General features: G+C 33.1%; 1 protein-coding gene across 7 annotated transcripts in view; it reads left to right on the top strand.

Moving 5' to 3' along the window:
• DENND1B (DENN domain containing 1B) overlaps positions 1 to 13,969 on the top strand; it is a 296,281-nt gene that overhangs the window by 89,679 nt on the left and 192,633 nt on the right. For 6 of the 7 annotated variants that reach the window (XM_023584048.3, XM_023584046.3, XM_058274918.2 and 3 more), the window contains exon 3: positions 2,952 to 2,995. The exons of the other annotated variant lie outside the window; for it this stretch is intronic. In XM_023584048.3, coding sequence (XP_023439816.2) covers positions 2,952 to 2,995 — 44 coding nt within the window. The remainder of the gene's footprint in view (positions 1 to 2,951; positions 2,996 to 13,969) is intronic. 7 annotated transcript variants of the gene reach the window in all.

The following is a 13,969-nucleotide window of genomic DNA, read 5'->3' as shown; positions in this document are numbered from 1 at the left end:
AATGAAATAAGTTGAATTTACTAATTGGGCTATAAAAATGTATTAATTTTAGGAAATTATTTAAAATATGTGCTCCATATAGCTTAACTAAGAAAGTTCCTGTTTCTGACATTAGCTACATGCCTAATGCAGATTCCTCATACTTTTGACTTTAATTTCCTTATTCATAAAATTCTGACTCTACAGTATAGGTAAATCAAGCATTGAAAGCTGTAATCAAGCAAAATGCTCCCGAATATTATATATTTTACTTTTCCCAAATTGTATAGTTTCTGAGTTGTGATCTTACAAAGGCATAATTTTAAAGATGTTGTTTATCTATTTCATCTATGATTTCCACAGAATTAAGTAATTGTTATTCATTTTTGTAAATTGAAGAGTTTCCCCTACATGTTTTTTATAGTGTAGTTAAGTCACACTAATAGTTTGTTATTTTAATTTTTGTTTTTAATTTAGGGCCCAAAAAGTTCTGTTTGGGAAGGAGGATAAACTATTACTGAATTTATCTCACTTTACATTTTAAAGAGCCTTAATCATGAATTTCGAATCCTTGTGTTAGTGATGCACAAATGCACTTAAAATATTTACCTTTCAAATGTAAAGATTTAATAAAAAATTATTTTTCTCATTATACTATGACATTATCTCTTATTAAAATATTTGCTGTATTTATGCCAAAATCAATTTTGTATTCTTCCATTTGTATTTATTTGGTTTCTGGATTGTTGGTGGCAGAGTTTCTTTTGAAAATAAGATATGGAGTCTCCTCTGAATTACTATTAGACATCAGAAAGAAGAGATCCAGTGTATATTAGTCATCACTGGCAACAGTGATTCCTGCCAGCAGTTCTCATCCTTTCATCCATAAAATCAGCATAAAATTGAGCTAACATAGCCAGATCAGATCAGAATCTGGATAGTAATCCTCAGGGAACAGAAAATTCAGTCTTTGTGCATAAAGTTGTAGAACCGGATTATTATTTTTTTCAGAGCCCTTTTGTTTCTTCCTCTGCAGTACTTGTGAAAAGTTGCTAAAGATGTGTCAGATGTGGTCTAAATCTAACTACATAGGCAGTAACTAAGTTAATCCATTTCAGAATATGGATGCACATGATTATAATAAATTTTGGGGTTCTGAAGGACAAAATTCATTGAATGAAAAGGAAAGATTAAACCAGTAGATGCTTAATAGATGTATTCACTTGTTCTCCCTTTGTGAGAGAACAGACAATAGAGAAAAAATGGTATAATAAGGGATGTTGAAGAGTGAGGCAGAAAAACATACTTAGATAAATGCTGTAAATAATAGGGTCACCTTGTAAGGGCTATAAAACAAGATTAATGTCTTGGTTTTAAGATGTCAGTATAAGCAATTTCTCAACAACATTTTCTCACCTATTATGGTAGCTATAAAATTGAGATAATTTCAAAGGGATGTTTTATATATTCACATTGAAACCCTTTATTCCATTATTTATAAGTAATATTATTCATTTCATGGTAGTTGGTTTATATGGCCATTAGTCATTGTATTAATTTATTAAGATAACTTTTTAACATTTCATGAAAATTCTATCATACACTTTAATTTTATGGGATTAAAATTTTAGTAACTACCATTTTGGTAAAACTGCCACATAAACGTGTATGTTTTTTCCAATTGGGAGTATCATAATCTTCCACAGAACATTAGTAAGTATTTTTAGGTGATTTATACTGCATTTCACATTCATTTTAGAACATGTACCTTTTGTTTTACATGAGAGCATAACTGTTCAGCATTATCTTAATAATTTTTAAATGCATTATTCTTATATAAGATGTGCTAAGTGATTTCTTATATTAATTTATATGGAAACTTTGTTCTTTAATTAGTAAAAAGGTTAATTATAGGAAGAATGCTTGATTTGAATTTAGTAAGTTAAAACAGCAAGAGGAATAACTCACGCTAAATATGTTGATATTCATTTATTGAGTTTTGGAATTAAAAACTGTTGAAACTATCCATCCCTGAAGTGTATTTTTAAAAAGGTAATATGGAATAATGGAAATAAAGAAATATGGTTGGTATTTTTCACTGATTAGGTACATAAAAATCTCTTTGATCTACTGAGTCCTTTTACTCAGAATGGAGTTCAAGTATTATACTATTGGTGGTATTTGCTACTCATTCTAGCTTATTTTGGGATTTCAAAGGCTTTTTTTCAGAAATAATATTAATCCACTCTAGACTATCCTTTTTTCAGCACATTGAAGTATTCACAAGTTTGTTTATGACAAAATTATAAAACAACATTGATTTATATATACAAGTAACTAGGTATTATTACAAAAATTTCTCTGAAATGCCCTTCAAATATCAATTGTATTTTAAATAAACTTGTTGCCCTGTACCTACCGACTTATTTGTTAGTTTTAAGATGCTTCATAGAGTTCAAATATGAGATTTCTAAGCTGAACTTTAAGATGAAGCAAATAGTTACATTTTTTATAAATTCTTAATTGGGATTTTAAATGATTCAACTCTGAGTGCTATAATACATTTGGTTACATATTTACCATATTTGCATTTTTCTTTTCAAATTAAAACCGTTATTTTTATAGATGTAGTTAAATCTGAAAATTCAAATTTCAGAATCTTAAAATCTAAGGTAAAAGTTTATAGAAAAGTGAGTTACTAAAGTAATGATTTTAAAAATAATCTTACCAAGTTAGGCCACAGTTCAAGTTTTATTGAATATATTAATTTCATTTGTTCCTAGTCCATAGGTAGTTAAAACCTTTAAAAGATCATAATATTTAATTTGATAAAGAAAAAATTTACCAACTATAATTGTTTAAAGAAAAATTAAACATTATAATTAAAGTACCTTTGACAATTAAAAAAACTTTTAGTTGCTTTAAATGTGTTCTTGTGCCCCTGTTTAATGATATATGTCAATTATTTACAGATCCGGTGGTATTGTGGAAATTCCCAGAGGACTTTGGAGACCAGGTTGGAACCACATACTTTTTAATGAATTTAAAATTGGACTATTATGATCACTACTACTCTTACTACTTTTTCTTCTACTACAACACATTAATAGTGATTATTATTTTCTCTGGATCAGTTGTGAAGGAAAAGACGTGTATAGAATATATGTTGAAAAATCTTTTAAAGTTACAAATAGATGAGTGATGAAGAAGCCCTTTTACTGAAATTAATAATAAGGACTGGATGTTTAAAGTTTCAACATATTTTTATACTCTTTAAATTTATTTATGGAATACATATTTAGGAACATTAAAAATTTTCTCCATCAAAGAAACTTGACAATATTAAATCTTTTTGATTATTCTCCTTTTACTTCTGTCTACTTAGAAGCAAGTGTAACTGCTATAAATATGTGATCAGTACTCCTCTTGCTACAGTAATATTGTAGCAATACTATACATTTACAAGTTACATTTAGAAGTTAATCAATATTTTCTTATTTTTAATAATTTTTATCTATAGGTTTAGTTTCTTAAAATTAAATGGTATGAAAAAAAACATGATATGGGAGACTGTTGGATGAATTTAGCTATTGCATTTTAAATTTTAGACATTTACAGCTCCTTAAGTATTTAATATAACTAAACTGGTGAGTAGTTTGACATGATATAAAAATAGAAAAATCTTTAAACATTTGTAATACTATAGTTTTATCATTTCAAAATTGAATTTTAAAATATATGTTAGATGTCAGGTGCAACAATTGGGACGTGAAGACCAGCAAATTGCAGGCAAGGATTTATTGAGAAAGTTCAACAGGAAGTGGACTGAAGAATAAACTTCAACCCCTCCCCTGGCAGAGGCAGTCATGAGTTTATACAGTACCTCTATAGGCGGGAACATGTTTAGTTGGTGGGAGTGGATTTGGGCTTAGGTAAGACTGAACAGGCTATAGGGATGGCTAAGGGTTGGTGGGCTTGGTGCAGTGAATTCTAGGGGTGCGGGAGGAGTTGGTGGGGTCATGTGGCTTCTTTGTCTATTCTTGTGAGGAAATGAACTATCTGGACACGTAGGTTCTAGATAGGGGGCTGTTGTTCTATATCATGTGATGTAGCTCCTTCTGAGTAAACGGCTGGTCACACTTCTACAATGGGGCAGTTTTATAATAAACTTGCAGCTTCTGCAAGTGGTGATGGTTAATGGGGGCTGGGGCTGGGGCCTGGTCCTGTGAATATGGTTAGCAGCACAAATAAAGATTTTCATAGAAATAAACACTTTTTGCTGGTATATCATGAACCTTTCTTTTTGTTCGTAGAGAAATGGGATAAAAAAGTCTTCCTGTGGTTAAAATTATAACACTACAAACTTACTCTAGTTTCATTTACAAAAATGAAAGGTAGCGTGTCTTTAAAACAGTTGATTCAGAAATAAGTATACAGACACATGATTTTGAATATATGTGGAATAATAATTTTCGAGATGTGAAAGCCAATCTGAAAGACTTGTAAATTACACTGGAAAAGTCAGTAATTAGTTATGGTTAATATTAATTAGGTCTAGTGCTACCCTTCATTATGGTTTCACATAAAAAGGAGTATGCACTCTTAATTTGTTTTTAGCTCTTTAGATAAAGGATAGATTTATAAATATCTTACATATATAAAGGAAATCCCTACAATGAGGACATGATTTAGAAATAAGAAGCTTAATTAAACTTGTTCCCAAGTAGTATGTGTTAGATTGGAGATGTCAACTGCCTTGAATCATGAATCATTTTACCATATGAAATATTTTTTTACTCTTGACCTTCACAATTCTTTCTTCTCCACTGACACACTTCCTGACAGCTTTTTTATTTCTGATTTTTATTGTTTACCTTTTAAACAGCTCTATGAACCAAGGGTTCAATAGACTCCTTATTTTATGTTCATAGGAGTGATAACGGGTTTTATGTTTGTGGGGTCTTGCTATAGCAGATTTTTCAATGAGACCAACTATTGCTGTTTCTCTCTGTGAATGATATGTTGGTGTTTGGAAATTTGGAAATATTTGGAAAATTGGGGTTAAATAGGTAACTCTGTTCCCCAAATCTGTGAGGTCAATGGAACATTTCTAAGCCCACATATAGTTAATAAAATACAAAAGCAATTAACCATGTAATGGTGATGACCATTCATAACCCCTAGGATGCTACTTCACAGGAGTTCTTGTAGGCTTTTTGAAAGTTGGAGCTGAAAGGGACTTTCAATACCATTTAGTCTAACAACTTCATTTTATAGCTAAAGAAATCAGGTTTTATATAGGTATCTACTCTCGGGGCTTGAGGAATGACTTTGCTGTATTTTTTGTTGACTGTAGAGACCACTACAGATGACACAAGTGCTCTGTGTGTATTTCTTATCTTTCTTACTTTTTGCTGCTTCGTTCTACCAACTGTCTGGTTCTTCTTAACCAACCATTTCACTGGATCTGAGGTTACTTCAGAAATAGCAATCGAAAAAAAGTCCTTATTTAGTACTTACCAACTCTATTAGGTTCCCACCACATTATTTGCATAGTTCATACTATCTTCAGATCCTGCCAGCATGCTGGGAGATCAGTATCCATCAAACTAGTGCTTAAGAAACTTGCCTGTAGTCACATTGCTTGTAAGAATCAGCGCTAAGATTGCAAGCCATGTTTGTCTGGATCAAGAGAATATGCTTTTAACATTCTTTCTGCTTGGATTGTTGTCCCAGAACTTCCCCACTTATTTTAGCCTTTTCAGAGATTATCATAACCGTTTTTTTCTTAGTGTCTTCATAATTTGAAAGCAATGTGTAGTTTAATCCAAAAGATACTATCAGTCCGTTGTACATTTGGTTCTACAATGTAAGAGTTGTTGGTCCAGTTTAGGCATTGATTTATGATGTGCTTCTTAGTTGTGTTTTCCTCTCTTTTTGACAATAGAAGAACCAATGGGGACAAGCCAAATCACATTTTAGGAGTTGTGATTAGATATTTTGGTGGCAACAGTAGAGGTTTTTATATAGGGGGAAAGTAGGAAATTAACCTATTAAAGTAACTGGGGCTAGATTTTGCCAGCCATTGAAGGTTTTGCTGAAGAGTTCGTCTTTCAAATGAATTTGAGCAGAGTGTGATATAACAGAATCAGTATGCTAGGAAGATTAATGCAGGAGAGATTCAGTGTAGATTGTTTGGGAGGAAACTGGAAGCAAAGAAATTAGGTAGCTATTGCAGTTCAACTGAGGAGTAAGAAGAATCTCAAAGGGTTGGCTACATTAGGAATGAAAATGAGGATAAACTTAAGAAGAAGAGGAAATAGAGAGATTGCCTGCAAAGGCTTTTAGTTTTTTGGGGGAGGTGTGGAGAATAATGAAGAGAGGATGAGTTTGATTTTGATCAGTTCAAGAAATTGATGAATTGGCTTTCATCTGAGCCTTGAGATGTAGCTTTAGGGAATTGAAAGGAATGGAGAGTTTGCAATCTAAGGAAATACAAAGGCGTGAATGAATTTGAGGATTTCCAAGCAGATTTAGTTGATATCAGGTTTATGCTTGTCTCACTTTGCCTGGCTGCAATGACAAATACCACGCAGTGGGTTCTGGCTTAACAACAGGAATTTATTGGCTCTGGTTTTAAGGCTAGAAGACGTCCCAAAATCAAGGTCATTGCAAGGCTTGCTTTCTCCTGAAGTTTGCAGTGTTCTGGTGCTGACTTCAGGGAGTCCTTGGGGTTTCTTGGCTTGTATCTCTGTCTCCTGTCACATGGAAATGCACTTCCCTTCTTGCTTTTTTGAGTTCTGGGTTCTCTTTATATGGACTCCATTTATATAGATTAACACCCTCCCTGATACAGTTGGCCTGAGCTTAATGATCTGTGAGACTAGTATTAAGGAATAATTTTTAAAAGAACATATAATCATGACTGTCATACAAAGATGAGACTTTCTTTTGTTGAAGATTTTATTTAACTCATTAATTGATTTATGAAACTGATTAGAAGGAGAATTCAAAGTATCACACATAGCTCAATCAGGAATGCTGAAATAAATTTACAAATAGGTGTAGAATGTTTTTTTGGGTGAAAGAGGAGACAGATTGTCCCTTTACTGGAGATGTCTGAGAGCATATGATTTGTACTGCCATCATTTGTCTACATCCTAGATTTAGGAAATGTCTTAAAGACAGTGACAGTCACAGAGCCCCCAGAAGAGTTGGCTAGACTATTATTTCTTTGCCATTGAAGACAACCAGTAATCTTTCGGTCTATTTCAAAGTCTTTCACAATTTTCCTCTATAGTCTCCCATTCTTTCTTCTTCTGATAATAATAATATCAAAAAAAGGTTATTCTAGATCACAGGATAAGGTTAGTCCTGTTAGGTTTAGCCTGATTATTTACATATAGATATAGCAAGAGTATTGACTTATCTTATAAACCTCCATAAACCAATTTTGTACAGAGCTGTATAGTATAGAACATTTACTATGTCCATAAAATTAACATCTTTCTGGAAGTTTTCAAATCTTAGATTGGACTTTCAAAAACTTCTGTTATTTGCTGTTCCAGAACTAGGAAACCAAGTCCAAGAAAATTTCTTCAACAGATTTCACCTGTGCTCTCTACAAATTTGGTGAATTATTTTTTTCTCAAGGTCTATAAAATTTGCTAGAGTTCCTGGTCTACACGGAAGGGGGCCTTCTATTCCTGTAAGGCTGAATCCTGTCAGGCACCAGGCCAGTTTTCCTAGGGGTTGGAAGGACTGTAGACTCTGTCTACAGGATAACCAAACTTTGTTCCTTAAAAGTAGCTTAACATGTGCGATTAAACAAGCACCCCTTTAGAATATGACACTTTAAGTAAGGCCTTGTATAATCAATATGTCCAGTTATGTCCTGGAAAAATGAAAGACATATTTATGAACTGGTACAAACAGCTATATTGTGACGAACAGAGTAAGAGTGTCTTAGTTTGGGGCAGGGGTTGGGGAGGTCAGTGAGATTCAGATATCCTTTAGAAATGCTTAATTTCAGTTTTCAAAATTAGAGTTTACTAAATTGTTATAGGTAACAGCTTAGGAAGAGGAGAATGGGCTTCCTTACATATCCAGAAAATAGAACATTAAAACAATATCACTGAGGCAGAGCAGGCATCATCATCCCCAAATCCTCAAGGCGGAGGAATGAACAAACTAAAGGGGAGGATGCAACCCTGGACAAAGTCAACTTACTAATATTTTAGTAATGGAAGAACATGTAACATTGATACAAAGATAGTTTACCAGAGGTTCTGAGGAGAGGGGGAGGCTATAAAATGTGGAACATAGGGCATTGGAATTAAGTGTAAACCACAATGTAAACTATAGACCTTGGTTAGTGGTAGTGCTTCAATATTTTTTCATCAACTGTAAAGAATGTACCACAATATTGTAAGTTGTTATTAATAGGGGAAGTTGTAGGAGGGGGAGACAGAGGGGTATAATGGGAATCTCTTATACTTTCAAAGTAACTTTTCTGTAATCTAAAACCTCTTTTATATGTTTTTAAAAAATCAGCAATATTTCAAACAAATAACTTCGTTTTTTTCAGTTCTATGCAATTAATTATTCTTCTTTTGCATCTCGGGTTAGCATTCTCATGAAGCTGTCCACTTCTTGACAAAATGGAATCCTGGAAATGCTGGCTTAGTCCACTGGAATGGCCTGAAAGTTGTCTAGGTGAAATCAATTCAGAGGCTTGAACCCAACAGTCTATTCAAAGTATTGATAGTTTGAAATAACTGATATGGCCTTTTCTACAAAGGTCTGAGACTAACCTGCTGTGTCAAAAACACATACTGTCCTGTAGCTTATAGCAGAGCCTTCAGACAAGTATGAAAAACAAACTAAACTATCTGTAGATGACAGAAATGTTAATGGCTAGGGTTAGTTTACTACTGACAGTTTTCAAATGTCTGCTGAGGGCTTATAATAAGGATACTGTACAGATAAGGAAACTTGATAGTTTCTGTGGCATAAAAAGTAATTATAATAAAGCCATGCCATAAAATGTTTTAGACAGAACATTTAAGAAAAATGATTAAGCCTATTTTCAGAAAAGTCAGTTAAAGCTATATCTAATTTATAAAATTGAGTGAACAAAATTTGGGTAGGGGAAAAATCTTGAGATACAACATAGAAAAATCCTGAGACATAATAGATTAAGAAGAGATTTAGTGAGTGTGGAGTAGGGCTGAGACAGGTTTATTTTTGTAAAACTCCATTGGCAAGCCATGTGCATCGGCAGTTCAGAACCACTGGCCTAGAAGATGCCAGGGATTTAAATTAAAGAAGTAAGGTTGTGGTCAAGTAAACATTTTAAATAATGCCTGAAATTCTAACTGACAATGTTATACTATTATTGTTTAATAATCAGGCAAGGAAAGCACTGTCAGGACTCATAAATACAGGAAAACTCAACAGAACTATTTTATAAGAATTTCGTTTATTGTTTTCCCTGAGTGTGAAAACATGTTATAGATAGATAGCAAGGGCATTGACGTATCTCTAGGAATTTTCCGTAATGTGTCATATATCTGAAATACTCATATTAATACAATTTACTTGTAAAAGTCAACCAGGGCAGGCTTTGAATGTCTTTTCTGATTTGTCAACTCTTCCTATGCAACTCTTATAACAGAAACACATCAAACAAACCAAATTATTTGTAGCATCTCTTTTTATAAGGTAAAAGAACAAATCTCTCTGATTTTCCCAGGGGTTCATTGGGGAATCTCTAAGATAGTTTTAGGTACAAAACATATCCTAGAAGTTTTTTATTTTTTCTAAATTTAAAATCTGAGTTGGGAAGGCAAAAAGAAAAACCTTGTTAGGAGATTTGGATGAATGATTAAGATAGGCTCCATGGGTGCCTAAGAAGCAACACCTACTGGTTACCTATTTAATCAAAGTGACAAAAAGATATTTAAAAATAAATAGAGAAGGTAACATGATCGAAAGAACATTAGTTCTTTTTTAACCGAGGGGCCTTTGTACTTTTGTGCCCCTTCAATAATAGAAGACCTAATAGAATCAGTATTAAGCATGGAAGTTAATTCTGGCAAGACACAGAATTGATGCTATCTATGAGGCACAGGGATGTAAAGATAATCTTTCATACTAGACAAAGGAGTTAGTAAACCAAGGAAGCAAGCGCATCAAAATTGAGAAACATTTATTTTAACAATTATATAGCTTCTTTTAAGACTCAGGTATTAAACAGGGTAAACAAAATCACATTCTCAGTTTTGACTTTCATTGTGATCTTATAAATTCAAGAACAAACTGATACTTTAAGACAGATCTCAGAGGTCTATAGAGTCAAAACTAAGTTGTTATTGTTCATCATTGTCATTGCCATGGTTTGTTGTGTTAATGTGCAGTGCATTCTTGATTGCTAAACAGGAGATGTGAGGTATCACTTTGGTTCTACTTCTAAATGAATCAATAAATCTTTAAAATTTTTTAATTTTAACTTCCAAAAAACTAAATTTTAATGATTTTAACATATATAAACAATAGGTCTTTAGGTCCTCAGTAAGTCCCAAGAATATAAAGGGTCCAGAGGTTAAAAAAATAAAAAGCCCCAGAACTGCTACTTTAGGACAAAAATACTCTTTTTCTTTGGAAAACAAAAGCACATAACAACCACTGTATTTCCTTGATGCTGTTGTTCCTAGTATAATCTTAATCACTCTTATTAATTTTAACTTTCAACCCAAGTAACTTATTTCACAGAAAAAAAAATTGAGAAGTGGACAATTGAGAACTTTCTATCATATACAAGCATTTTAGCAAACTACCAGAGATCATGAATACCTATAATACACTTTCTACAGCCACACCCATCCCTCTTACATCTTCTTAAAGTAGAAAAAATGAACCTGTGCATTAACATGTACCAAAGGTATAGCCTTCTTAGAGCTTACAAAAGTAAGAAGAAAAATTATATGGACTTAAATAATGCTTAATAATCAATGTTTTAGTATTCTGTTTTAGAAATTATCTAGGTATCCAGTGATTATCCATAAAGTAATTCAATTTATTATCAGTTCAGGGTTTCAAGTTACCTAAAGATAACCTAAAGTTACCTAAATTAATATACTATAAAATATAATATGAAATAAAGTTCAGCAGAATACCCTTACAATTTGGTTAAATGGAAATTCACATTTTTCATAATCTAGAGCACATATCATCTTAGCTTATTTATTCATTGAATTGCTTAAGTTTAGGACAAACAAATCCAAATAGAATAAAGTATGTGCTTGTATTACAGTTAGCACTGGTAACTCATGGAAGATACAGCTAGTTTTATTAAACCAAAATGATAAAACTAGAATACTTTGCCAAAGATTTACCTTAATTATGTGAATTTGGGTTCTTAAAATGTTTCTGTGTTTCTATAAGATTTTTAAACATTCTAGCTTATTCAAATTTTAGAATTTCAATTTTATTTTATAGGAATTTTAGGAAAATTTAATTTATATTAATGTCCATTTATCTGTGTAAGCCAGTCTGAACAGATATGCTTTAATTTATGAGACATTGTGGCCTACTCTCTGGGGACAGAAAATCATTTCATGCTAATTCAAACAATAGATAAAGGGCATTTTGAATTATAGACATACAGACTTCACAGACATCAAAATTTGTAGTGATATTTTTAGGTATACTGTATATATGGTGAACAGGTAAAACAAATACATAGGAAAGTAGAAAGATCAGTTTCTAAAAATGATGCTATGTTTAGCAAGGCTTTGATTGTTACTCTTAAGAGATCAGAGGTGAAAACTTTTGTAAAACATTGGACAAATGAACTTAGGTGATTAGCATCTAGCTAATGCTGTCTTAGAACTTAAAATTATTCATAGAGTACTTTCTTGCAAGTTGCTGGTCTGGCACTTAAGGCCATAAAGATGCGTGGTCCTTGCCTTATGGGAAACTACTAGGAGAAGTGAGGTATTATTTTGGTTCTACTAAATTGATGTGTATGACTTTAAGGAAAAAATTTTTCTTTTCTGTACTCAGTTTTACCATCTGTAAATGAGGAGTGCAGTAGCAAAGGGTTCCCTTTTATTCACTTCTACACATAATTCCAACAGAATGCCAAGTATAGTCAGTGTCATGAAACTTACAAATAATGTAATGTAGGAGTTCCTGGAAGGAAGCCATCACACTTGTCAACACGCTGAGGGGTGTTTAGTGAGGAAGAGAAGGTAGTGAATTTAGACTAATTTTCCTGGTAGTGAAAATATTTAGTGTCTTTCTTTTGGTAGCTTCTGGAGTAAAAGGCTTGAGGAGTTAAGATTCTATTTGTTTCAAATAGGAAGAAGCCAAAGATAGAAGTTAGAAAGTGATAATTCATATAGCTAGAAGTTGATAATCCATAATAGCAAGAATTAGTAGAGATGGTAAGATGACAGATATTACCTGAATATATACTTAGGAGACAAAAATTGAATTAAAACAACTAATATAATACTAAAAGAGCTACAATACCAATGTACAGCCTGTAATAATGGAACAGAAGAGAGGACATCACAACTGCGGTTCCAGTTGGAAGGGTTAGCTTTGGACTGGAATGATAAGGTGTGCTTCCCTCTCCAAGGCAAGAAGAAAGAAGGAACAACAGATGGCAGGGCCTTGGCTGATTTCCAACAACACTCTGGGGAAGATTCAGATTGAAGGATGTTGAAAGTGTTATTACTTCCTGTACCTTTTTTGATTGTCATTCTTATGCTGACATGATTTGAGAAAGGAGGTAATGAGGTGTGAGAGAGGAAAGTTTATCCTAGGTATTCTGCACAAGCTCTGTCTGCATTATTGACTCTCACTTCCCTAAGAATTGCTGTCACTTGGTATACATGGAATTACTGGCATTGAAGTGGTTAGAGGCCTTGTGTACTGGAATGGGTGTGAGTCTTCATTGATTACTCCTGGGATTGGGGGTAACCATGTTGATGATACCACTTAAGAGAGAGCTGTTGATGGGTCCCTAAGATACCGTTAGAAGAATATTTAGGAAGAGAATGCAGTTGTAGCATTGATTGCATTTTTTTGAAGGAAGTAGACTACTTTAAGAGTCCTGTGGAGATGCTGGTGGTTAGGAGGAGTGCATGGAAGGCGATCTTTAAGTCTGTTCCTTGATCACTGAGGTTTTTCCTTAAATTGGTCTTCTTCCTTGGGTGAGAATGGAGGATGGTGCTATATATAGAATACTGAGTATGACACCTTATTATATTAGAGACAGAATGTTAAAATTGTTTCATTAGTTGAAATTGAAGTGGAGTGGTAGCTAGAGACTTTAGAATGTTGTTTCTTGCATTAAGTAGAAGACTTACATAGTTTTTTTATACTATAGATTTGATTTTGAATTGTCTGTTATATGCTTTCTGCCATTAGACAAGAATCCCCTGCTGTAAATGATATAGTTACTTGACAGCATTCACTGTAGGTGTTAACTTTTGTATGAAGCAATAGAGTAGGTATTCAACACATGAGAGGACATGGTCAAATTTCCTTCACTCTCTGTCCCTGCATTTTCTCAGGTCTTGTTTCTTTATTTGTAGTACTTTTTTTTTTTAACTACTCATCTCCATCCTTTTCCTTCTTTTATGTGGTTCAGTTTACTTATTTTAAACTTCAGCTTGAAAATTAATCCTTTGAAAGATTTCTTGAACCTTCAAGATAACCTGCCTGTACTTCCATAGCCTCTTGTAATTACATCTCTATATTTTACAGTCATATTGCCATTTGTTTGTATATCCCCTAGGCTGTACATGTTTCTTTTTTTAAAAAATAATTTTCTTCCCCTCCTGCTCTTCTGCCCTGCTGTTTTTGTTATGTCTTTTCACTGTGTGATCTTCTGTATTTATTTCTCTTTTTGTCTTCTCTTCTCATCTTTCTTCTCTAGTATTCACTGGGATTCAATTCCGGGGGACCTCTGATGTGG

The sequence above is a fragment of the Dasypus novemcinctus genome, chromosome 13, assembly GCF_030445035.2.
Source record: "Dasypus novemcinctus isolate mDasNov1 chromosome 13, mDasNov1.1.hap2, whole genome shotgun sequence".
In the NCBI taxonomy this organism is placed as follows: domain Eukaryota; kingdom Metazoa; phylum Chordata; class Mammalia; order Cingulata; family Dasypodidae; genus Dasypus; species Dasypus novemcinctus.
Note: the sequence above shows the minus strand (reverse complement) of the source record. Positions and strands in the feature narration are given on the sequence as shown.